Source organism: Lontra canadensis, unplaced genomic scaffold (genome assembly GCF_010015895.1).
Source record: "Lontra canadensis isolate GAN:19392208 unplaced genomic scaffold, GSC_riverotter_1.0 scaffold2, whole genome shotgun sequence".
Lineage (NCBI taxonomy): Eukaryota > Metazoa > Chordata > Mammalia > Carnivora > Mustelidae > Lontra > Lontra canadensis.
The window spans coordinates 67,475,359-67,499,055 of NW_022630996.1; the positions used below are offsets into that span (position 1 = coordinate 67,475,359).

The 23,697-nt window shown below is 33.9% G+C and overlaps 1 protein-coding gene across 8 annotated transcripts in view; it reads right to left on the reverse strand.

The window, feature by feature from the left end:
* The window catches only part of RUNDC3B (RUN domain containing 3B), a 150,649-nt gene that overhangs the window by 81,015 nt on the left and 45,937 nt on the right, over nucleotides 1-23,697 (reverse strand). For 5 of the 8 annotated variants that reach the window (XM_032875967.1, XM_032875931.1, XM_032875941.1 and 2 more), the window contains 2 exons: nucleotides 9,760-9,810; nucleotides 3,646-3,779 (listed from right to left, as the gene is read on the reverse strand). In XM_032875967.1, coding sequence (XP_032731858.1) covers nucleotides 3,646-3,779; nucleotides 9,760-9,810 — 185 coding nt within the window. The remainder of the gene's footprint in view (nucleotides 1-3,645; nucleotides 3,780-9,759; nucleotides 9,811-23,697) is intronic. The other 3 variants (XM_032875950.1, XM_032875959.1, XM_032875993.1) reach the window with 1 other exon arrangement.

Consider the following 23,697-nt stretch of genomic DNA (forward strand, 5'->3'; position numbering starts at 1 on the left):
TTCCTTAGAATCTCATTAAGAAAGATGGCAGCTGGGGTTTGCATTTCTGTACTCCACCCAGGTCAAAATGCTGCATTTCTAATGTTTGTTAACTTCTCAATTACCTCTTGTATTTTGGTATATGCTAGCTCTATAAATATATTCTCCTCTATATGGAAGGGGTTTAGAATACAATCGTCATGTTAATTGTTCCTTCTTTTAATTTGAAAATAAGAAACTAAAGTTTATGTGCCACCTGGGGTACTTTCTATTTGTATAGACTTGATTCACTCAAATCACAGCTTACCTTTTAATCTTGACCTACAGAAATCAAGATATTATTCTTAAGCCGTAAGAAAAACATGAAAGGAAAAAAGATATAAATGCAATGAAGATGCAAAGGGGAATTCAGATTGCACATTTTCTTAAAAGATTTTATTTATTTATTCGACAGACAGAGATCACAAGTAGGCAGAGAAGTAGGCAGAGAGATAGGATGGAAGCAGGCTCCCCGCTGAGCAGAGAGCCCGAGGCGGGGCTCCATCCCAGGACCACCCACGGGATCATGACCTGAGCGGAAGGCAGAGGCTCTAACCCACTGAGCCATCCAGGCACCCCTGCACATTTTTTGAACCTGTAGTCAATCAATTAGAAAGTAAATAAATACTTAAAGTCAAGAGTTTGAGAAAATAGAGGCCAAAAGACTACTAAGACAACATTATGGCTAAGAAAAGAGAGCTATTAATATAAAAAACAAGATTTCAACTTTTAAAAGAAAAAATATTTTTAAAACTCTAGCTATAATTGACCTAAAAATGAAGGCATTTAGCTTGAAAAATGTATGATTCAATCTAAAAAAGCTAGAAGTCACTCAAACAGAAAGTTAACCACTTCTCAGACAGCCCCCTGGCTGGAATGGCAGAAGGCAGTGAAGGAGGGAGTAGCAATTTTAGAAAGTGAACTCTATGGCTTTAGTCTTCATAAGGTGACAAAAATCATAGCTATCAACTTTACCGAAATTTTAAAATGCTTAACGATGTTTCTAATCATCTCATTAAATTTAAATATTATAGATTGAATTTTTTAAAAAATTAGTTTTTGTTTCACAAAATATTTAATTTCAATATAACTTTATAGTAATCAAAATTACTAACCAGTTACTTTCCAGAAGAAAAAATATCCTAAATAAAAACAGGTGCAGGAACAATAAACTCGGAAACTATACTTTTAAAAGATGATTATTATACTTTCATTTATTATAGACATGTAATTTATAAGTTTATAACTATTTTATTTATTTATTTGAGAAAGAGAGAGCACAGGCAGGGGAGGAGCAGAGGAAGAAGCAGGCTCCCCGCTAAGCAAGGAACCCGATTATAGGAGACTTGATCCTGGACCCTGGGATCATGACCTGAGCTGAAGGCAGACACTTAACCGTCTGAGCCATCCAGGTGCCCTCATTCTGTAATTCTTTTTTTTTTTTTTAAAGATTTTATTTATTGATTTGACAGAGAGAGATCACAAGTAGACAGAGAGGCAGGCAGAGAGGGAGAGAGCGAGGGAAGCAGGCTCCCTGCTGAGCAGAGAGCCCGATGCGGGACTCGATCCCAGGACCCTGAGATCATGACCCGAGCCAAAGGCAGCGGCTCAACCCACTGAGCCACCCAGGCGCCCCTACCCTCATTCTGTAATTCTTAAGTGTCAAAAATAATAAGGAACCTAGTATGACAATTCAATAAAAAAATCAAAGTCCTAAACCAAAGCCGATACAGCTTATATGAACAGCTCAGACTTTTTATAATCTTAAAAACTACTGAGGACTCCAAAGTGCTTTCATGTGGGTTATATCTATTCATATTTACTGTATTACAAGTCAAAACTGGGAACCTCAGGTAATTAAAAAAATAAATAAACCCATTATATGTTGACATAAATATTTTATGAAAAATAACTATCTTTTCCTAAACAAAAGTATTAGTGACAAAAGTAGGTCTGTTTTACATTTCTTTAAATTTTTTTAAATGTATGGCTTAGGAGCGCCTGGGTGGCTCAGTTGGTTAAGCGACTGCCTTCAGCTCAGGTCTTGATCCTGGAGTCCCGGGATAGAGTTCCGCATCAGGCTCCCTGCTTGGCAGGGAGTCTGCTTCTCTCTCTGACCTCCCCCTTTTCATGCTTTCTCTCTCTCATTCACTCTTTCTCAAATAAATAAATAAAATCTTAAAAAAAAATATGTATGTCTTAATGAAAGAGGACTAGGGATCTGCTGATGCATTTAATCTGTTACAATGTGTTGTTTTAGTTGAAGCATCTGACAGCTATCTAGCCTCAGACAGATACATATTTGCAAAAGGGAATCTTTTATAGTCTTTTTCAGAGAATTGTGGATATTCTTCTTTAATTCTACATTAAAACTCAGTAACTGATAATTTCTAAAAGGCTAATTGCAACATGGAAAATATAACCATATCAATGAACTTTTCATACTGGATTTCATTAAATCCATTAGGTCTGAATAGATCTTTTACCCATGCATATTTTATAATTCCATGCACTGATCATTGGAAATTATGAGTTTTGCCAGTTTACCAAATGCTAATACTTTTCATTAAACAATTAAAAAATACATATGCTAATATCAACATCATTGTTATCAGGAAAGTCTGTAAGTACAGGGAAACTATTGGGCTTAAGATGGTGATAATAAGTTTTCTAAGATTCTAATTTTTATTCGGAAGTTTTAATTTTACCATTGGCAACCAATGCTGTCAGCTGCTTCCCTGGAATTAACAGGCTCACTTTGTTCATTTTTATTCAAGAAAATTCTACCAAATGTCCAAGTCTAAAAAACTATCATTTGTATGCTTTTCTTTTAAGTAAAAATAGTATTACATGGCAAAAGTTTCTAATTTAGCTCACAAATCAAACTATATGAGTACTTCTCTTTGAGACAACCATCATATTTTAGAATGCTGCAAATGCTTTATGCATACTTTCCATTTTATTACTCAGGATATTAAAAAGAGAGGCACTCAAATGTTGAAACTTAATAAAATTAATAATGTTTACTGTACCATCATGGACATTTTGAAGAGGAACTGGCGTTTCTTTTTTCTTTCTTTCTTTTTTTGACAGGGTACAGTGGGAAAAACTCAGTGTTTAGTAGGAGTTAGATGCCACTGCCTTAATTCATGCTAAGGAACTAGCAATTTTGCCACCATTGTTTCTGTATCAGCAGTGCAAGTGTCAACACAGTGCAAAAGGCAAATAACACCTTGGTACTACATAAAAATATTTTTGACATTATGAACCCTCAGGGTTCTTCAGGACACTGAGAGCTACTGGTTTGGGTAACTCAAGAAATGTAGAAACTTCACAGAATAGGAATTTTGTGCTTCTCAAAAAAGAATTCATAGTGACTAACTTCAAACCTTCTTGCTATTCATAAGGCGACAAGGAAGATTCAAAAACATTCTAAATACATGCAACTAAAAAAAGAAAGAAAGAAAGAAAGAAACAGACATACAAAAGATTTTTGACACGGTCAAGTGCTTAATCCCAACCAAGAAAAAAAAAATTTATATAGCAAAGAGCTCAAATTTTTCTATTTCAGTCAAAAACTGCTGGGGGTTAGATTATACACATGGCATATTATTATTTATGTCTTACCTTAGCTCTAGAAGAACTGACATTTTCCATATTTTCAATGCTGCAGATACAATTCTGTGAAACTTTTCGGCAAGCCACTCTGATATAGTCCCAGAAGCTACGAGGACTTTCATAACCAAACCAGGTTACTTGACCTTCAGGAGACAAATTGTAATACAAAATAAAAGAAAACTAGACTAGAACATTCCAAATGCAAGAATAAAATTTTGAAAAATAAAAGACAGCCTAGTGTGTCATAGTGAAAAGGGCGCTGACCTGAGTGGCAAAAAGCCTTCCATCTAGTCCTGCTCTCCTTTAACTAGTTGCAGTACTGTGGACAATTTATTTAATGGATGGGGATCATAGTTTTGTCAACAACAAAATCAAACGAATGAAAGAAAAAGGGACCGGACACTAAAAAAAAAATCTCTTGCAGTTTAATATTCCATTATTCTAAGGCCTTCTTTTAGACAGGTCCCAGAAAACCCTCCTTATGGTTCTAGTTAACCATTAATTCACACGTTGAAGGTTGTATTCTAAAGCTTTCTCTACTTAGAGAAACAGAAAAAATAATAACACAACACTTATCCTCCTCTTCATAAGGAAACTTCCAAGAAATGAAACGATGTTGTGGTCTATCTTCTAAGTATTCATGATGAATTAGAATCCTGTATTCACTGATCAAACATAATCTACCGAACCACTCTCATCTACAAAGTCGTCCAGTTCCTCTCATTCACCTGCTCTTTACTAGTGGGCAGCACTTGAAAGGTCCTTCAGGCATTTACCATTACAATTTTTCAGATGCGGGTAATTATATGTCTACTCATGAACGAATGTTCTTTTACATGTTATCTTACATCAGTATTAATATTTCTATAAGGGACTCTGGTGGGTTCATGGGCAAGATTTTGTACTCTGAGCATTTTAAAGTAGGATGTAAGAGACATCTCAATTCTTTCTTTAGTTTTCTGGAATGATTAGTCTTACTTAGGGAAGTTGTTTAATCTTAAAATAGAAAGATCTGCTTTACATTTTAAACTGGGCTTCCTTAATTACTTATCTTAAATATTCCTGTCCCCAATAATTGCTTCTCTGTAGAAACATCAAAAGTATTCTATCAATAAGCACCATTTTAGGAGTGATGCCTCAAATGATAGTTCAGTGGTTTTTAGCAGCCTCTAACAATAACTGAGCTGCTTTTTAAAAAATACCCATGCCTGGGCTCCACCCCAAGGTAAATAATCAAAATCTTTAAGGGCGGGCCCAGGCATAGGTATTTTTTAAAAAGATCCCCCCGGTATTTCTAATAGTGTATTTATAGGTAATTAACCAATAGAAACTGTACATATCATGATAGGTAACTCTTATTCATTATTCAGGACGTTTTAAAGTCCTTTTCTTCTTGTAATCCATGTATGATCTCCATAGTGGGTCAATTCCTCCCTATGCACTGACACAGCACCCTGTGCTTGCTTATCCTTACAACTGTTTACTTGATTATCTTACATATTAGGTGGTAAAATTGACAAGGCAGGGATTGTGTCTTATTTGACTTCAAATCAATCTCTAACACTTAATGCTTGGCTCATAGAAGGCATTCAGTAAATATTTGTTAAACAAATCAACTGGCAAATCAACACAAAACATCACCTTAATTGCAATACACATAAAATTTGAATTTTAAAAATCTATCTTCTTATAGTGACAGTTCAATAACAATCTGGTATTAAGAAATGTGTATCCTAGGGACACCTGGGTGGCTCAGTTGGTTAAGCAGCTGCCTTCGGCTCAGGTCATGATCCCAGGGTCCTGGGATCGAGTCCCACATCAGGCTCCTTGCTTGGCGGGGAGCCTGCTTCTCCCTCTGCCTCTGCCTGCCATTCTGTCTGCCTGTGCTCACTCGCTCGCTCTCTCTCTCTGACAAATAAATAAATAAAAATCTTTAAAAAAAAAAAAAAAGAAATGTGTATCCTAGATTTCAAATGTCCAACATTCCAGACAAACATACCTTTGTCTTTATAAATAAAAATACAAAAGCATCTCAAATCCGTATTCAAGTCAATGTCTCTAAACTCAATGTTTCTTTAAAAATCAGATCTTACTACCTACAAATAAAAATGTATAGAAATACTTACAATCTCCCTTCTTCCTCTCAATCTCTCCCTGTCACTTTCCTTTGCCTCCTTTGTTCTTCGAGTTAAAAGTTCCTGGTACAGTACCTCAATATAATTTGTCTTTAGGACAATTTTCGTGTCATCAATTTGTGAGACATTTGGAGAGGAGGTAGGATGCCTACTGGTTAAGAATGTGAGTTTTGAACCAGAGTGATCTGAATTAGACCACTTTCTAGCTATGCGATCTTGAGCAAGTGAGTTAACTTCACTCTGTCAATCTGGGTTTCTTCTATAAGTTGACAATAATGACAGTACCTACCTGATAATACTGTTGAGAGAATTAGATGAGATAATCTATGTACAGCAATTAGTTTATAGCCTGGTACAGATGTTAACAATTATTACCACTGTTATCACTATTATCATACAAATAGTTAAGGGGCCAAATCTCCCCTGTACTGTAAACGAAGTGGGAATGGGATGCAAAATTAAAATTTCCCCTTTACTTGCTCAGAATCTAGAAAAATGTTTAAAATTTACTCCCTAATGCAACCTTTTCCCATATCAACAATTTTAGATTTATCTCCCTAAGATATTTCTAGTCTCAAGTAATTTTCTTTGGCTTTTATTAAGACCATTCCACAATTTAAAATGAGAGGTATAGCCAGACTTCAATCAAGAAAGGATCTTAAAGAAAGGGAAAATCACAAGTTTTCTTCGTTGATTTTATTTTAAATCTTCTCATGACTTTGACATGGCTAAGGAAAATAATTTATGAGAAGTTTTAAAATAAAGCTGTCCAAAAAGCCACAAAAGAATATAACAAAGCCCCATTTTGGAGGAGAGGAAACAAAGATAGCAAAAAAACCAAAATCTAGGCTAAGGTTAAACAGAAGGAATGGACACTAAATCCTTGGGACTCCTGCTATGGATAAAATATGCTGTGTATAAGACTTTCACCCAAGAGACAATGGCAAGATTCCCCAGATTACAAGCTAAAAAACTGAACAATTGACAGAATAACATTCTTATCATTTGCAGGGCCTTAATAAGCCTGTAGTATCCTCACAACACTTTTAACAACTTAGCAAACTAGATGTAAGGATGACTTGGCTTGATTCTGCCATCCTTCCTCTTTCATGTGCATCATTTCCAAAGTGAAGTTCTGAATTCAAGACACTGAATTTTTCACATGCGAAAGAATCTGCTTTAAGAGAAGGTGTATTCTCTCGTTAGACCCTTCAAACAAACACTCATGTAAATTGTATATCCTAGAATTTTATATAAATAATAAAATAATTTCTGCATCTATTAAAAGGTTAAATTTAATTAAAAAATAATGGAAGCATCCTAATGATTACTTGAGATATTATTACTTGAAGATCATTTTTACTTACCCACAGATTAATAGCAAAAGATGTACTTAGGCTATTAGTCCGTAATCACTATTTAACAGAAAAATTAAAAAACAAACCTACAAGCTAACTGTGCTTTTTAAAATAACTACTGAAGCAATAAATCACTCCCCAAATATTTTCATTTCCTTTAAAAATAACCATAAAACCAATCATACAGCAAGGAAAGAACTAGTCTATATCTTAAAGAAATTTTACTCTGGAGAAGAAAAACACTGTCACTAACAGACTTCTTTTAAAAGCCATGTATAACATGCTTTCTGTTACATTTTTTTTAGAAGTTAACTTTTACCAATGATGAAGTTAAACAAGTTTTTCAAAACGTATTGACATTCCATCAAACTGACTCTAATTCATTTTACGGCAAAGAAAGAAAGGGTGAAAAGTTTGCTAGACTAAAAGTTAATGTGCTACTAACAAGCTACGTGATATCTTTCCAACCTACTGCCTTATTTTCAGCACCAAAAAATGGCCTGTGATCTCTAGGGTCCAAGGTTATTTTAAAATAACTCTTCCAAAAAAATTAAAAATAAAATACTCTTCTATATTTCTTAAGTTAGACATCTGTTCACGTCATACAATATATTTGTGTTTTGCTTGTATCTTAGTTTACAGCTGAAACAAGACCTTCTAAGAACAAGGACTAAATTTTCTAAAGTGGTTCTCTACTAAGTAGTGGCTGAGACATTATCTTTTGATAATATAAAATATAAATGAATCTGTTTTTAGTGACTTCCTTTCTCTATCCTTTGTATAAGTGCTTACCTATGTAAAGAGCAAATGAAAATCTCATCCCCCAAGCCGAAGCCTCATTAATGTTACAATGCATCAACTAGATGACAGTGTCATCCTGGAACTGCTATTCAACTAGACAAACAATAAGAGAGAGTCCCATTGAATTTTAATTAACCATTCTGATACCACTATAGAAGTTTTCAGATACTTAAAGGAAAATGGTTTCTTGTGGATTCACTGTTGTCAATTTATTAGCATTTAGATGAATTTAACTTTTAACTTTTCACTTTAAATTTTCTAACAGCAATCATGAATTTCTTACTACTAATTTATAAAAGTCAGTTCAATATTTTCTATTATAATTTTGCTAAACAGAGAAAATTCCCATTTCTGCAAGAGCACAGAGTCTTTTCCTTCTTGAAAAGAAACTACTAATTTTAGTTGAGGTTCATATCTATTAGACTACCCAGCTTTGAAAGTAAAATAATGTCCTTGATTAATTTTCTAAATAAAATTTCATATTATTATTATAAAAAAGGAATTTAAACACTTCACAAATAAATTTAATTACATATTAAGCTGAATCTTAAATATGAGTCGATTAGATACTCAGTTGTACTTATATCGCTAGTTCTTTCTATTACTTATAGGACCTCTCAAGTAAGTCATTTAACAACTAAGAAGCACAGTTACTCATTTACAAAACGTGATTATTATTCTTTTTTAATGACAATGTCTTGTTCACTGCTAAGGAATTTATAACAAGTATCTATCATATGTATCTATACCATAAAAATAATTTAATTCTTAATCTTTCAAGACAAAAAAAATTAAGAAAACGAGGTTCACCAAAAATCTGAAAACTGAATTTGACTTAACTTTTTATCCCAGTTATTTTGCCAATTTTCCAAGTAGAGGACAAAGACTTTGTCTTTTTCTTCTACCAGCTTTTTAACAAAAGGGTTAGAGTACTGGCTGACTGAATTAGAGTCCCGAAGGCTGAACTCCATAGGGAGAGCAACACAAAAATGTGAGCCCTGAAGAAATCAAGGGAATAATCTGTTTCAGTAGCGATTAAGGCTATACATAGAGGACAGAAAACAAATGAAACTGTCTAAAATGATTACTTGTGGGAATGAAGGTTGAGGAAAAGAGATGCTTGTTTTCTATTTCCCATTGTCTTAATTGTAATCCTTAAAAATAATGACTATGTATTTCTTTTCTAATTAAAAAATATAATAAAAGTCTAGGCCATTAAGTATAGAGCCTAGCAGTGCTTTGCAGATAGGAGCAACTCTGTTGAAAAGTTTTAAGTGAATAAAGGCATGCATTCTGCCTGAGAGAAAGGAAACTAAGGAATATATTCCCACTAATGATTCCAGAATGGCAAAGCAGTTACTGATACTGCCCTTCTGTGTTTTACTGAGTGACTTTGGAAAAATCACACAGCTTCCCAAAGCCCCCAGTTTGCATGTAATACAAATATTATTACACAGCACTTACAAAATTGAGGAGATAATAATTCTTATACTGTTAAGAGTTATAATAAAATGTAATTGCACAGATATGCCTGATTAACAAAAGAGAGTAAAGCCATGGGAACTTAAAGAAATATGGATGGGGTCCCATGAGAAAGGAAGGAGAATAAATGGATTATTATATTGTGTGGGTTTACAACAAGATTTTAATTTAAAAATTAGCATAAGCATATTTGTGCTCTCTGGATTAACAAAAACAAAAACAGAAAGCTTTGCAAAACCCATGCAATGTACTAAAAAAGATCACTTAACTGATACAGCCCTCCCCAGTAAGTCAATTCCATGCTCCCGCGCAGCTCAGTGGCGGGAGACATCACCAGCATAGAGTACCTTGAGGAGGTATTTGGAGATGAGCCAGCCATCTGCAACTTTGGGATATCTCTTTAAAAATATAAACAACAACAACAACACACAGATATTTAAGAAACCTGCCATCAAGTTTACAATTGCAAACTGAACAGCCCAAATAAGATGGCTACACATTACCTGGATGCAATAATCACTACATTTACCTACCTAATAAATAAAATGAACTCAGTTAGGATGAATATGAGGTACACTCGGCCCATATATCAAGCTGGTCCCTTGTCACCTATTCTACTGGAGAAAGGCGAGTATCTGTAAGTCACAGAAATAGGCTCTCTGTTTGCTTGCAGGGCCATCATTCTTTTCCAGACATGATAGGCTGATGATGACAAGGCAAAAGGAGCAAAAACTTGTTTGAATCTGCTAGCTTTGCACCTCAGAATTTATAAGTTTGGTTAGGATAATTATTAAACTATATGTCTTATAAAGTTTTAACTTCAAAAATAAATATATATATATTTTTTTACTGTTAAGAAAATTCATTTTGAAGAACAGCTCTTGTTTTGGGGGCCTAAGAAGAGTTAAAATTTGTATTTTTTTTCTTTTGTTAACTATGAGAACAGCACTTAGATACCAAGTAGAATGTTCTTCAGTTTAACCGATGTTGACAAAATGCCTACTTCATGCAAAATACTGTTTTATTTCCTACAGCCTCCAATTATTGTTTAACAACCACCATCTGGAAAATCTTGCTATGTTGTTTGGAAATTCCTAGTATAATTATACAGGAAAACTCTAAAGCCAAATTTCTAAAGTTGCATTCCTCAAAAATGGTCTTTTCTTCTCTCATAACCAAACACTGAAATCTCCAACAGGACATGGTCCCATAAACCTTGCCAAATTTTTATACCCTTTATGAAACCAACAAAACCAACCACACACACAGTCAGTACTGTAAGAAAATGAAAGGAAAAAGATGTATATAGTTTGTGCTATTGGCTACATTTATGTATTGACCATTCACTCTCTATCCTCCTACTTCAGTGTATAACTTTTTAAAAAGATTTTATTTATTTGACAGAGAGAGAGATCACAAGTAGGCAGAGAGAGGGGGGAAGCCGGCTCCCCGATGAGCAGAGAGCCCATTGCGGGGCTAATCCCAAGACCCTGAGATCATGACCTGAGCTGAAGGCAGAGGCTTAACCCATTGAGCCACCCAGGTGCCCCAATGTATAACATTTTTAACAAATATTAAATTTGGAAACACATATCCAAAAGGAACTATAATTTGGTAGTCTAATTGAACCCACATTAGAAGGTTATATTATTGCTACAACTACTACAAAAATGAAAATTTCTCAGCATTGAGATGTAAATCAGAATAGGATGCTTTTCACTGCAAATATTCAGAAAGCCAATTCTTAATGTTTAAATCACATTTATTATCTTTGCCCTGAAAACAAAGTTATGTATCTTATTTTTAGTGATTAACCAAAAAAGTTATCAAAAGTAAAAACAATGTCCATGAAAATCTTACTTAAAAGAAATTTTACTTCAAAAAATATATTAAATAGGGGACATCTGGGTGGCTCAGATGATTAAGCATCTGTCTTCTGCTCAGGTCACGATTCCAGGGCTCTGGGATAGAGCTTCCTGCTCAGCAGGGAGCCTGCTTTCTCCCTCTCCCTCTGCCTGCCACTCCTCCTACTTGTGTGCTCTCGCTCTCTCTGTCTCTCTCTCTGTCAAATTAATAAATAAAATCTTTAAAAAGTATATTAAATAAGATATATCATGTCCAGATTTATGTCATGATTTAATCAATCCCTGGTATAAAGTGAGAAACAATTACTAACTCTATTATAAATTACAATTTATAGATAGTGGGGGTTTTTTTAAACTGTTAGTATGTTAGCCTTTATGTCCTCATTATACAGATGGTTTTTATTTTGGCTGTAAAATACCATGTGAAGATTTTAAAAAACTAAAATGCTTTCACTTATATGTAGGCTTTAATTGCTTTAATCATAATTTAGTATCTTATTCTTCATCAGTTATAAGGAACCAGGAGCATTCAGAGAAAGTAAAAATCCACTAGATTCTAAATTATCTGTAATTAATTCTTTCATTTTATAGATGAGAAAGCAGAGGCCCAGAGAGAGCCTGCCTAGACCCATCTCTGTTTGCTGTCACCTCATGCTGATCTACTCATGAGACAAGATTTGACAGATGGAGGAGAATCAGTCAATTGGTTTTCCTGGTTGGTTATGAGTTCCCACTGACAGCTTCAGAAATAAGAAAAACCAAAACCAAAACAAAACAAAACAAAAATGAGCAGTAAACATATAGTGTGACCAGGGTGAATATTTTTCATATAAAATTAAAATTCTTACCATAGTTGCTGCCAAAAAAGCAAATGAACAAGTGAACTACAAAGCTCATATTATTTCAAAGTGGCCCAAGGAATTATTTGGACAAAAGGGTCTCATTTGCAACTGAAATACAGCTCTTTGTTATAAAATATGTTAATGTTAAGAGAAAGTGAAACAGTATTTTACCATTATGTAGTGACAGTTTCAACAAAACTAAGTATATCAAAGTGTTCTGTTCAAAAAAAATTCATTCAAATGCACCATGACAATCTTATCACATATAGTTATAGTAGGTATTAATTTCTGAAATTTCAGCCAAAAGAAGAATCTATTCAGAGGTGGATACAATAAAAGAATGTTTAATCATACTAAAGATACAGTATTTTCTGACCCAAAGAGTATTGAACTTTGAAAAACAAATATCTGAAAATGAATCCAACTTTAATCTTTTTATTAATGTGGAAATTGGCCTTCATCCAGAAAAGATCACTGACCATAAATAAATGCCTTTGTGATGAGACTGAATATAATTCTAATTCACTAATGACATTTATTCTCCAACTTTTTTCATGTTAGCTCTTGTTCCAACTTTAGCTTTCTATTCATTTTGATTTGATGACTAAGCTACATTAATTATGATTGATATAATTTGATAAATGTTAATGACTATGCAGAAGGTGAACATCTGCCTTCGCTATATTCTAATTTTTTCTCTTTCTCTGTGTATATATTTTTCTAATAAAGTTACAGGTAGATGACTTTATTTTTAAACGACAGATTCTAAAAATAAGACCCCTAAATGGATTTGTAAATAGCCATTTGTAAGAAAAATAACAAAACTGATTATAAATTATCAGACAGTAATTCAGAATTTTCACAAGTTTTTTTTAAATTGGCAATACCAAATAGAATATACTTCATTTTGTCACTGATAATATTCGTGGACGTTCTTGTTATTTGAAATATTGAATCTTCAAAATAGATATGTAAGAGAAAAATCATTCAATGAAGCGACATTTAAGACTGTAGTATACACTGTAATTCAGCTAACAATGGAACAATATTATCTTCTTTTCTGTGTGGTAATTTTTCATTTCTTAATAGATTATGAAATTAAGTTGTACCATCATATAAAATTCATCTTAATCTTTCAAAAGACTGCTTTCAAAATGACATTATAGGTAGATGATAAGTACATTAGAAACAAAAGTATTTGTTCATTGATTCAACAATTTTCAAAACTGAATATCAAAAACATGAAAATATTTTACATTTTAAGGTCATAGTGACTTTAAAGGAAACATATGCAGGAAGAATTTTAATAAAATATTAGGTTATATCAATGAACTTCTCTTGAAATCAGAAAATCAGAAAGACATAGGAAATGAAATTACTGATACCCTCCAAAAATGAACTGAAGTTCATTAAACTACACAATCTCTTCCTTGTTCTATAAGAATAAGAAATATTTGAGCATTAAAAATGCTGAATTTGGCTGGGGCGCCTGGCTGGCTCAGTGGATTAAAGCCTCTGCCTTCAGCTCAGGTCATGATCCCAGGGTCCTGGGATCAAGCCCCACATCGGGCTCTCTGCTCAGCGGGAAGCCTGCTTCCTCCTCTCTCTCTGTCTGCCTCTTTGCCTACTTGTGATCTGTCTGTCAAATAAATAAATAAAATCTTAAAAAAAACCCAAACACTGAATTTACATAACAAAAAATTTAATGAGACAGCAGCTTTCCATTACTGAAAATAAATAAAATATAATTTAATAATTATAAGTACTGTAAGATGCTCTATACTAATTCCACAAAAACCATCAGGTCAAACTGGAAATGTCCAATTATTTTTCCGGAAGAAATCCAAAGGGCTACAAATACAGATAATAAACATAAGCATGAACTACCATCAGAGACCATCAATTCCTCCTAAAGCCAAGAATCTGTATTACCTGGTAGACTCATAAATTTCTTTACCTCTCTCGTATATTAAAAAAAATTCAAAAATACCTGAAGCAATGTTATCAACAGTAAATATTATTTAAGTATTCTAAAAATATTTTCTTTTGTGTGGTACTCTCACTCAGAAGTCAAATCTAAATTGAGAATCTTTAATTTGAAAGGATTTGGGAAGTGAAATTCATGTAAAATAAATCTAAAAATATTCCAGAAATACAAAGTTTAAAATCACTAGTAAATCTCTCATTCCGTAAATAAATAAATATTTAAATTGAGGGATTAAAATGACTCCTTGAAAATTCTGTTTTAGGGGCACCTGGGTGGCTCAGTGGGTTAAGCCTCTGCCTTCAGCTCAGGTCATGATCTGAGGGTCCAAGGATGGAGCCACACATTGGGCTCTCTGCTCAGCAGGGAGCCTGCCTCTTCCTCTCTCTCCCTCTCTCTGCCTCTCTGCCTACTTGTGATTCTGTCAAATAAATAAATAAAATCTTTAAAAAACAAAAAAAGAAAATTCTGGTTTGGTTGTAAAACATAAAGACCATTTTGTCCACATCTCCAAATACGTACACATACTAAAGACATTTTTATTGTTCTTCACCCAGAACTGCTTAGCAAATACCATAATTAAGAGTAGTACTACGATCATATGGTTCCAAACAGAAGCAAGTACCTAAGTATGTGGAGACTGTGTTTTAGAATTTTAACTTTTAATTTTAAACATGCACAAAATTATATAACATATTGTGAAACTAAGACAAGAAAATATTTCAGAGGTTTCAAAACAAATAATAAATCCTCAAGTGAAAAATGATAAGCATAAAATGAAATAATAAAATACCAAAAGAAATCATGTAGAAAGACCAGTATCAAGGAGAAAAAAAGGCCATTATTGATCAAAATGGACTACATAAAACCTAGTTCTATGTGATATAAATAGCTTTTTTCTATTTGAGGGTAGTTAAGAAAACTCCCTCCAAAAAAGAAACAGGCAAAAGTCATACAAAAATTACAAAAAAAAAAAAAAAAAGATTTTTACTAAACATGAAAATATCCTTAATCTCATTTGCATATAAATGCAAATTAAAATAACAGAATATTTTATGTTTTCTGTTATATTTTATATTTTATAGGCCAAAAAGGTATTTTCCCCTGTCAAATTAAAATTTTTTAGTTATTAAAAATATTGTAATATTAATAAAAATACAATGAGTTATGAGAAAAATAAAAATTACATAATTATTGGTACAACTTTTATGGTAGACAACACAGCAACATGTATTAAAATCATAGTATATAAATCAAAATTGTGTAATTACTGTGATTTCAGTAATTACAACTTTAAGAATTCATTAGCTACTACCATTAACAGGAAATAATTTTAAAGAAATTAGAAAACTATGTATACATGAATGTCAGAACCTTAACAGCATGATTATGAAAGGGAAAATTAGGGTAAAATAAATAGGAAATTAATTATAGTTAATTCATGCAACAGATTATGTACTTGTTAAATATGAAATGGAAATACATTCAAGAAAATAGAAAACATTTGTTCAAACAAACTCTTACACATGGATATTCACAGCAGCCTTACTTATGAGAGAAAAAAAGCAGAAACAATCTAGTGTCCATTAAATAGATACACAAAATGTGGTATATCCATAGAATGGGATATTATTTAACCATAAAAGGAAAGAGCTACTGATACACACTATTATACGGATGAATCTTGAAAACTTTATGTGAAGTGAAAGAAGCCAAGCACAAAAGGTCATGTATTTTATGATTTCATTTACATGAAATGTCCAGAATAAGTAAATCCGTAAGGTCTGAAAGTAGATTAGTGGTTGCCAGGGGAAGGGAGGTAGAGGGAAAAGAAGTGACCCCGTAAAGGTATGGAGTTTTTTAGAGTGATGAAAATGTTTTGGAACGAGGCAGTACTGGTAATTTGCACAACATTGTGAATATACTAAATATCAATGAATTATACATTTCAAATGGTTACAATGGTGAGTTTTATGATGCATTAGTTTAATCTCACTTAACACTACTAAGAAATAAAACTAAATGGAAAATACAATATGGCCATGGAAAGATGCCTAAAATATACTAAGGGCAAATACAGATCATAGCAAAGGAAATTCAACCATATACACATTCATATGTACATAAATATATAATATATGTGACAGTTATAGCAGCTGCAATTTTATCTGCATTTTCTGGAAGATTTTATTAATATTCCTATAGCTCTAAATTTGAACCTCTGATCACTTTTATGAGTAGAAAGGAAGAGGGAAGACAAAAAATGGTAGCCCAAGAAGATAAAAGTATATACAGAGCAAAGTTAAGTTAAAAAGTCAAAATAAGGGGCGCCTGGGTGGCTCAGTGAGTTAAAGCCTCTGCCTTCGGCTCAGGTCATGATCCTGGGACCCTGGGATCGAGCCCCGCATCGGGCTTTCTGCTCCATGGGGAGTCTGCTTCCTCCTCTCTCTGCCTGCCTCTCTGCCTACTTGTGATTTCTATCTGTCAAATAAATAAATAAAATCTTTAAAAAAAATGTCAAATTAAGTAGTCTATATGTCAGTTAGGGGATGAATCTGAACGTGAAGAATGAGGCTTTGAAAGGGCAACAGAAAAACAAAACAAAAAAAAAACTAAGGCTTTTTGTCTTTAGAATCTATTTGTTTATTATTTACTACTAAACTTAAATTTAGTATATTATATAGAGGTTAATTTTATCCCTTATACAATTTAACACACTAAGCCAAATTTACCATGCTACATATAACCTTGGGTATTTTCAAGAATTAATTGAATATTATCATTTTCTGAGATACAAAATCTGCTCAAGCTTTCCTAAATTTCCAAGTACATAACTTAAAAGGGTGTTTCTCAAAATGGCCTTGTCCATTGTCTAAGAGCCAAATTCTGGTAACCTTCAGAGCCACTTTCTTATCTTTTATATCATGTTTTCGCCTAAGTATATGGGTTTTTATTGGGTGAGTTTGCATTCATATGTTACTACAGAAACAATTCCAGTCTCATTTTGTGTGCAAACCAAGAATCAAAAGTTGGAAAACCTTCAAAAATGAACAAAGAAAATTCAAAAGCCAAATGAACAGGTTTATCTTTATCCATTGTTTCTAACAGTGTTTATACTATACTTCAAAAGGTGGCCTCATGGGGAGGTAACTATTTATCATCTAAGTCAGGAAGAGCTTTGAGGTTCAAGCCAGTGTTCCTGAGCAATGCTTAGTATCATAACAGTTCAAGTGGACTGGAGAAATTATAAAATGTTAAGTCACAGGCATTCTAACTTATTTTAAGAATCTGAATCCAGATGTTACTAGGAAAAAAAAAAACAACCCAGAGATTATTATTCTTGCATCAAGGATTCTATTTTCCAACAAATATTCACTAGGTGCCTACCATATCCTGGGCACTAGAGATCTGGGAACAAAAAGACAAAGATCTCTGCCCTGGTGAAGCTTACATTTCAGTGGTGGTAAAGACAGACCATTAATGAACAATAAACATAATAGTAAGTAAAGTCACATAATGCGTTAGAAATAAACACTTAAAAATAGTTTAAAAAACACTTAAAAAAAGACGACAGGAGTGTTTGGAGGATGAAAGGAGAGGAGGTGAATTAGAATTTAAAATATGGTGGAAGAGTTTAGGCATCAAAGAAAAGTTTTTGAATGGATGAGGGAATTAACCATTCAGATATCTAGAAGTGTTTTCTGTACACAGGGAACAGACACTACACTAGTGGACTCTGGCAGGAATTTGCCTGGTGCAATCAAGAGAAAGCAGAAGACCGGTAAGGCTAGAACACAGCAATCTAAAAAGAGAAAAGGGATCCACTGCACTCAGGTACAACCAAAAAATAATATCAGAATCAAGGTAAAATCTAAAATGAGTGTGAGTCAGCAAGCCCAATGTTAATAAGTAAAATTAGCAGATTCACAGGAAATTTGACATAGTGTCTCATTATACTTGATCATTTTTTCTTTAGTAAGTAGTATATTACTAATTGATATTACTAATTGATACTCAGAACTTTTTCATTTTAATCAGTTATATTCCATATAACCTTTACAAAACTCATTACTGGATCCCATCCCCACACCACCTAGCTGAAGTTTACAAGACTGTTTCTGGCTACTTTATTACTAAATTTCATATTTTCCTTAAACTGTCTATACTACTAATCTATAATCAAAGTCACAGGTGACATTTTAAAGAATTCAATTTTTACTTGAGCCACTTTTATGCTTCTTCCCTGTATAAAGCCTTCCCTGACCTGTCCAAGCAGAATGAGTTTATTCCTTCTTTTGTGCTACAGTATGGTCATTAATACTTCTGTTATGACTCAATAACACTACTATAAACTATTATTAATGTATTCTCCTTCTGCCCTCCAAGACAGACTTTCATGTGAAAGCATACCTTAACCAATCTCACAAGATCCTACCACAGGGCCTAGACCAATTAATAAATGAGTTATCAAGTGCAACAAAGAGAATAGGGTATGTGTATATAGAAACAATCAGGGAAAACAAGGGGATAGTTGGGGGCAAGGGGGAGGAAAGTATAGGTGAAATGTCAATAAGACACATACTCCAGAAAAAGAACAGAAATTCATGCTATGGTTCATTTCCAAAGAAGAAAAGTAAAAGTTACATTTAGCCAAGAAAAATGTGGAAAGGTGATGGTAAAAGAATGTTCTTTGGGTTTCGTTTTGTGTTCTATGATAAACTACCAAACTTCCTAAAGTAACTGGGGATCAAAGAGTGGAAATTTTAAGTATTACAATGAAAAAGTAGGATCTCTCCCCTATTTTAAAATGGCTTAATGGGAAGCAATAGAATTTGGATGAGTCATATTTTAAAATTCACAGTAAATATAATGTTGAACAGTTTTATGATTTTTGAAAAATGTCACAAACAATGTAACAAAGACCATAAGATACATAACAGTTCCACCATCAAACACACACACACCCTGACAATACCTCCTTCATGCTGGTGCTATATAATCAATACCCCTCACCAACCTCTAAACCCTGATCCCATTCTCTGAAACTATAGTTTGGCCTTTGCTAGAATGTCATATAAACGTAATCATATAATATCTAACTTTCAGAGTCTCACTTCTTTCACTTAACATTATGCATTTGAAATTCATCCATGTTGCTGTGTGTAGAAACAGGTTTTTTCCTTTTTATTGCTGAATCTGTCTATTGTATGGATATATAACAGTTGATTTATCCATTCATCTTGTGAAGGACAATTATGTTGTTTCCTGTTGTTTATCCAATTATGGATAAAGCTACTATAAACAGGTCTTTGTATAAACGTAAGTTTTCATTTCTCTTGAGTAAAGGACTAGGATTGCTGGGAAACCATTTTACATTCCTACCAGTAACATAAAAAGATTCCAATTTCCCCACATTGTCATCAGAACTTCATAGAGGTGTGTTGTAGCACCTGAGTGTGGTTTTAATTGCATTTCCTAAATGACTAATGACCTTGAGTATCTTTTCATGTGATCACTTGGCATGTGTACTCTCTCTGGTAAAGTATCTGTTCAAATCTTTTGCCCATTTTTAAGTTGCGTTGGTTGTTTTCATATTATTACATTTTTATGGCTCTCTGTATATTCTGGATTCAAGATGTAATTTGCAGCTCTTTTATCCCATGAGTGTCTTATTCTCTTAACAGTATCTTCTGGAGGACGAAATTTTTAATTTTGATAAGGTTCATTTTATATTATATTTTTGTTTTTATGGATTAAGCTTCCATTATTATATCAAAAATCCACTAGCTTAATTGAACATATAAAAGGTGTTCTATATTTTAAACTTGGTCTATGATCCATTTTGAATTAATTTTTGTATATGGTGTGGGGGATGGGTCAATGTTCTTTTTTGCATATAAGTATCCCATTGTTCCGGTACTAGCTGTTGAAAAAGATTATCATTTCACCAGGGAATTGCCTTTTTATCTTTGCCAAAAATCAATTAAGCATAGTTGTGTGGGTCTACTTCTGGACTCTATTCTACTCTATCTCTTTACCTATCTACTATCTAAGCTTTCACTAATAACACACTGTTTTACTCACGTGTCTTTATAATAAGTCTTAAAATCAGTTTGAGTACACAACTTTTTCTTCCTTATGAATCTGTCTATCCAATTTGTCTGGCCATACAGAGAATTAGTTTGGTATCTACAAAAAAGCCTGCTATGACTCTGAGATTGAATTGAATCTATAGACCAATATAGAAAGAACTGACATCTTAATGTTCAGTTTTAGAAGAGTTATCTTGTCCAAAATGTCAATAGTACTAAAGTGGAGAAACCCTGCTGTAGACTTTTCTGTAGATGCCTACTACAGACCAAACATTTATGTCCACCCATTTTTGCAACCTAATCCCCAATGTGCTGGTATTTGGAGATGGACTGCTTGCATAGTAATTAGGTCATAAACCCTCATGAATGGGATTAGAACCTTTATAAAGAAGACCTCCTAAATCTCCCTCAGTCATTCTGCCATTTGAAGACAAAGGCAAAAAGAACCAAGAACCAGACCCTCACCAAACATATCTACCAGTGACTTGATCTTGGACTTATCAGTCTCTAGAACCATGGGAAATAAATTTCTGTTGTTTATAAACCACCCAGTCTATGGTATTCTGCTACGGTAGCCCAAACAGACTAACACAATGCCCTTTAAGGAAGTTCTCTTCTAATACCTGGTTGGTAGACAGGTTTTACCATAAATAAATGTTGAAACTTCATGAAATGATCTATTGAGAATTTTATTCTTTAATCTGTTAATAAGATGAAATATATTAACTGATTTTCAAATACTGAAATGCCCTTGCATTCCGGGGTTTGATTTGTTATTATGTTATTGAGGATCTATGTCCACAAAGAGTATCAGTATTTAGTTTTCTTTTCTTATAATATTTTGTCTACTGTTCCATCAGGCTAATGCTGACCTAAAATGAGTTGAGAAGTATTGTCTCTTCTTCTGGGGAAAAGAATGAGAAGGATTACTATCATTTCTTGCTTTATTTTTTTTAAGATTTTATTTATTTATTTTGACAGATGGAGATCACAAGTAGGCAGATAGGCAGGCAGAGAGAGAGGAGGAAGCAGGCTCCCCACTGAGCAGAGAGCCCGATGCGGGGCTCGATCCCAGAACCCTGGGATCATGACCCAAGCCGAAGGCAGAGGCTTTAAACCACTGAGCCACCCAGGTGCCCTATCATTTCTTGCTTAAACAGTTGGTCACAATCAACAAGTGGGCTTATGTAGGTCTTGAATTTTGTTACAAGGTTTTTAGTTAATAATTTAATAGATATTAGACAGGTTATCTATTTTTTTGTTAATTTTGTTAGGATTTGTCTGTCAAAAAATTGGTCCATTTTATCTGAGTTCCCAAATTTATGGTCAGAGTTGTTCATAATATTCACTTATCTTTTGAATATAGGGTTTATGGTAATATGCCCTCTTTCATTCCTGATATTGATAAATTGTGTCTTCTCTTCTTCTTGGTCAGTCTAACTAGAGGCTTATGAATTCTATCAGTGTTTACAAACAAGTAGCTTTTCATGTCATTGGTTTTTATCTATTGTTTCTGTATTTTTGAGTACACTTGATTTCTACATTTATTTATTTGTTTATGATTTGCTGGCTTGCTTGTTTTGGGTTTTTCTCTTTTTTTAGTTTCTTAAGGTTGAAGTTTAAATTGCTGACTTTAGACCTTTCTTCTTTTCTAACATAAGCTTTAAGTGCTTTAAATATACTTCTAAGCAAGAAGAAAAATAAATAAATTAATTAATTTAAAAAAATCCTTCTAAGCATTGCTTTAACTGCATCCCACAAATTTTGATACGATGCACATTTTTCATTCAGTTCAAAATACTTTCCTTATATTATTTCATTAATTTATTTTAAAATTAACCCATTTCTCTTACCCTCCCATCTCTCACCTCTGGCAGCACCTATCTGTTCTCTAGCTCTATGAGCTTGGTATTTAAAATTTTTTATTTTTTTAGACTCCACATGAAAGATCATATGACATTTGTCTTTCTCTGACTAATTTCACTTAGCCTAATGCCTCGCACTCCATGCATGATGTCCCAAATGGCAAGATTTCATTCCTTTTTTTTTAATGTCTGAATATTTCATGGTTAATATATACCATATCTTCTTTATCCATTCAGTCATTGATGGACATTTGTTTCCATATCTTATCTACTATAAATAATACTGCAATGAACATGGGAGTGCAGATATCTTCTTTTTAAGATTTTATTTATTAATTTGACAGAGATCACAAGCAGGCAGAGAGGCAGGCACAGAGAGAGAGGGGGAATCAGGCTCCCCGCTGAGCAAAGAGCCCAATGTGGGGCTCGATTCCAGGACCCTGAGATCATGACCTGAGCTAAAGGCAGAGGTTTAACCACTGAGCTACCCAGGAACCCCTGCAGATATCTTTTTAACACAGTGTTTTGATTTCTTGAAATAGCCATAAGCAGAATTGCTGGATCATATGGTAGTTCTATTCACAATTTTTTGATGAAGCTCCATACTGTTTTTTTTTTTTAAAGATTTTATTTATTTGTTTGTCAGAGAGAGAGAGAGAGAGAGAGAGAGAGATCACAAGTAGGCCAAGAGGCAGGCAGAGGCAGAGGGAGAAGCAGGTTCCCTGCCAAGCAAGGAGCCCGATATGGGACTCGATTCCAGGACGCTGAGATCATGACCTGAGCCGAAGGCAGCCACTTAACCAACTGAGCCACCCAGGCATCCCTAAGCTCCATACTGTTTTTCATAGTGACGGCACCAAGTTACACGTCCACCAATACTACACAAGGGCTCCTTGTTCTCTACATCCTCACCAATACTTATTATTTCTTGTCGTTCTGGCAAGAGCCATTTTTTTTTAAATTTTATTTTTTATAAACATATATTTATTTTTTCCCCAGGGGTACAGGTCTGTGAATCTCCAGGTTTACACACTTCACAGCACTCACCATAGCACATACCCTCCCCAATGTCCATAACCCCACCCCCCCCAAACCCCCCTCTCCCCAGCAACCCTCAGTTTGTTTTGTGAGATTAAGAGTCACTTATGGTTTGTCTCCCTCCCAATCCCAACTTGTTTCATTTACTCTTCTCCTACCCCATTAACCCCCCATGTTGCATCTCCTCTCCCTCATATCAGGGAGATCATATGATAGTTGTCTTTCTCTGATTGATTTATTTCGCTAAGCATGATACCCTCTAGTTCAATCCACGTTGTCGCAAATGGCAAGATTTCATTTCTTTTGATGGCTGCATAGTATTCCATTGTATATATATACCACATCTTCTTTATCCATTCGTCTGTTGATGGACATCTAGGTTCTTTCCATAGTTTGGCTATTGTAGACATTGCTGCTATAAACATTCGGGTGCACGTGCCCCTTCGGATCACTATGTTTGTATCTTTAGGGTAAATACCCAGTAGTGTAATTGCTGGGTAATAGGGTAGTTCTATTTTCAACATTTTGAGGAACCTCCATGCTGTTTTCCAGAGTGGTTGCACCAGCTTGCATTCCCACCAACAGTGTAGGAGGGTTCC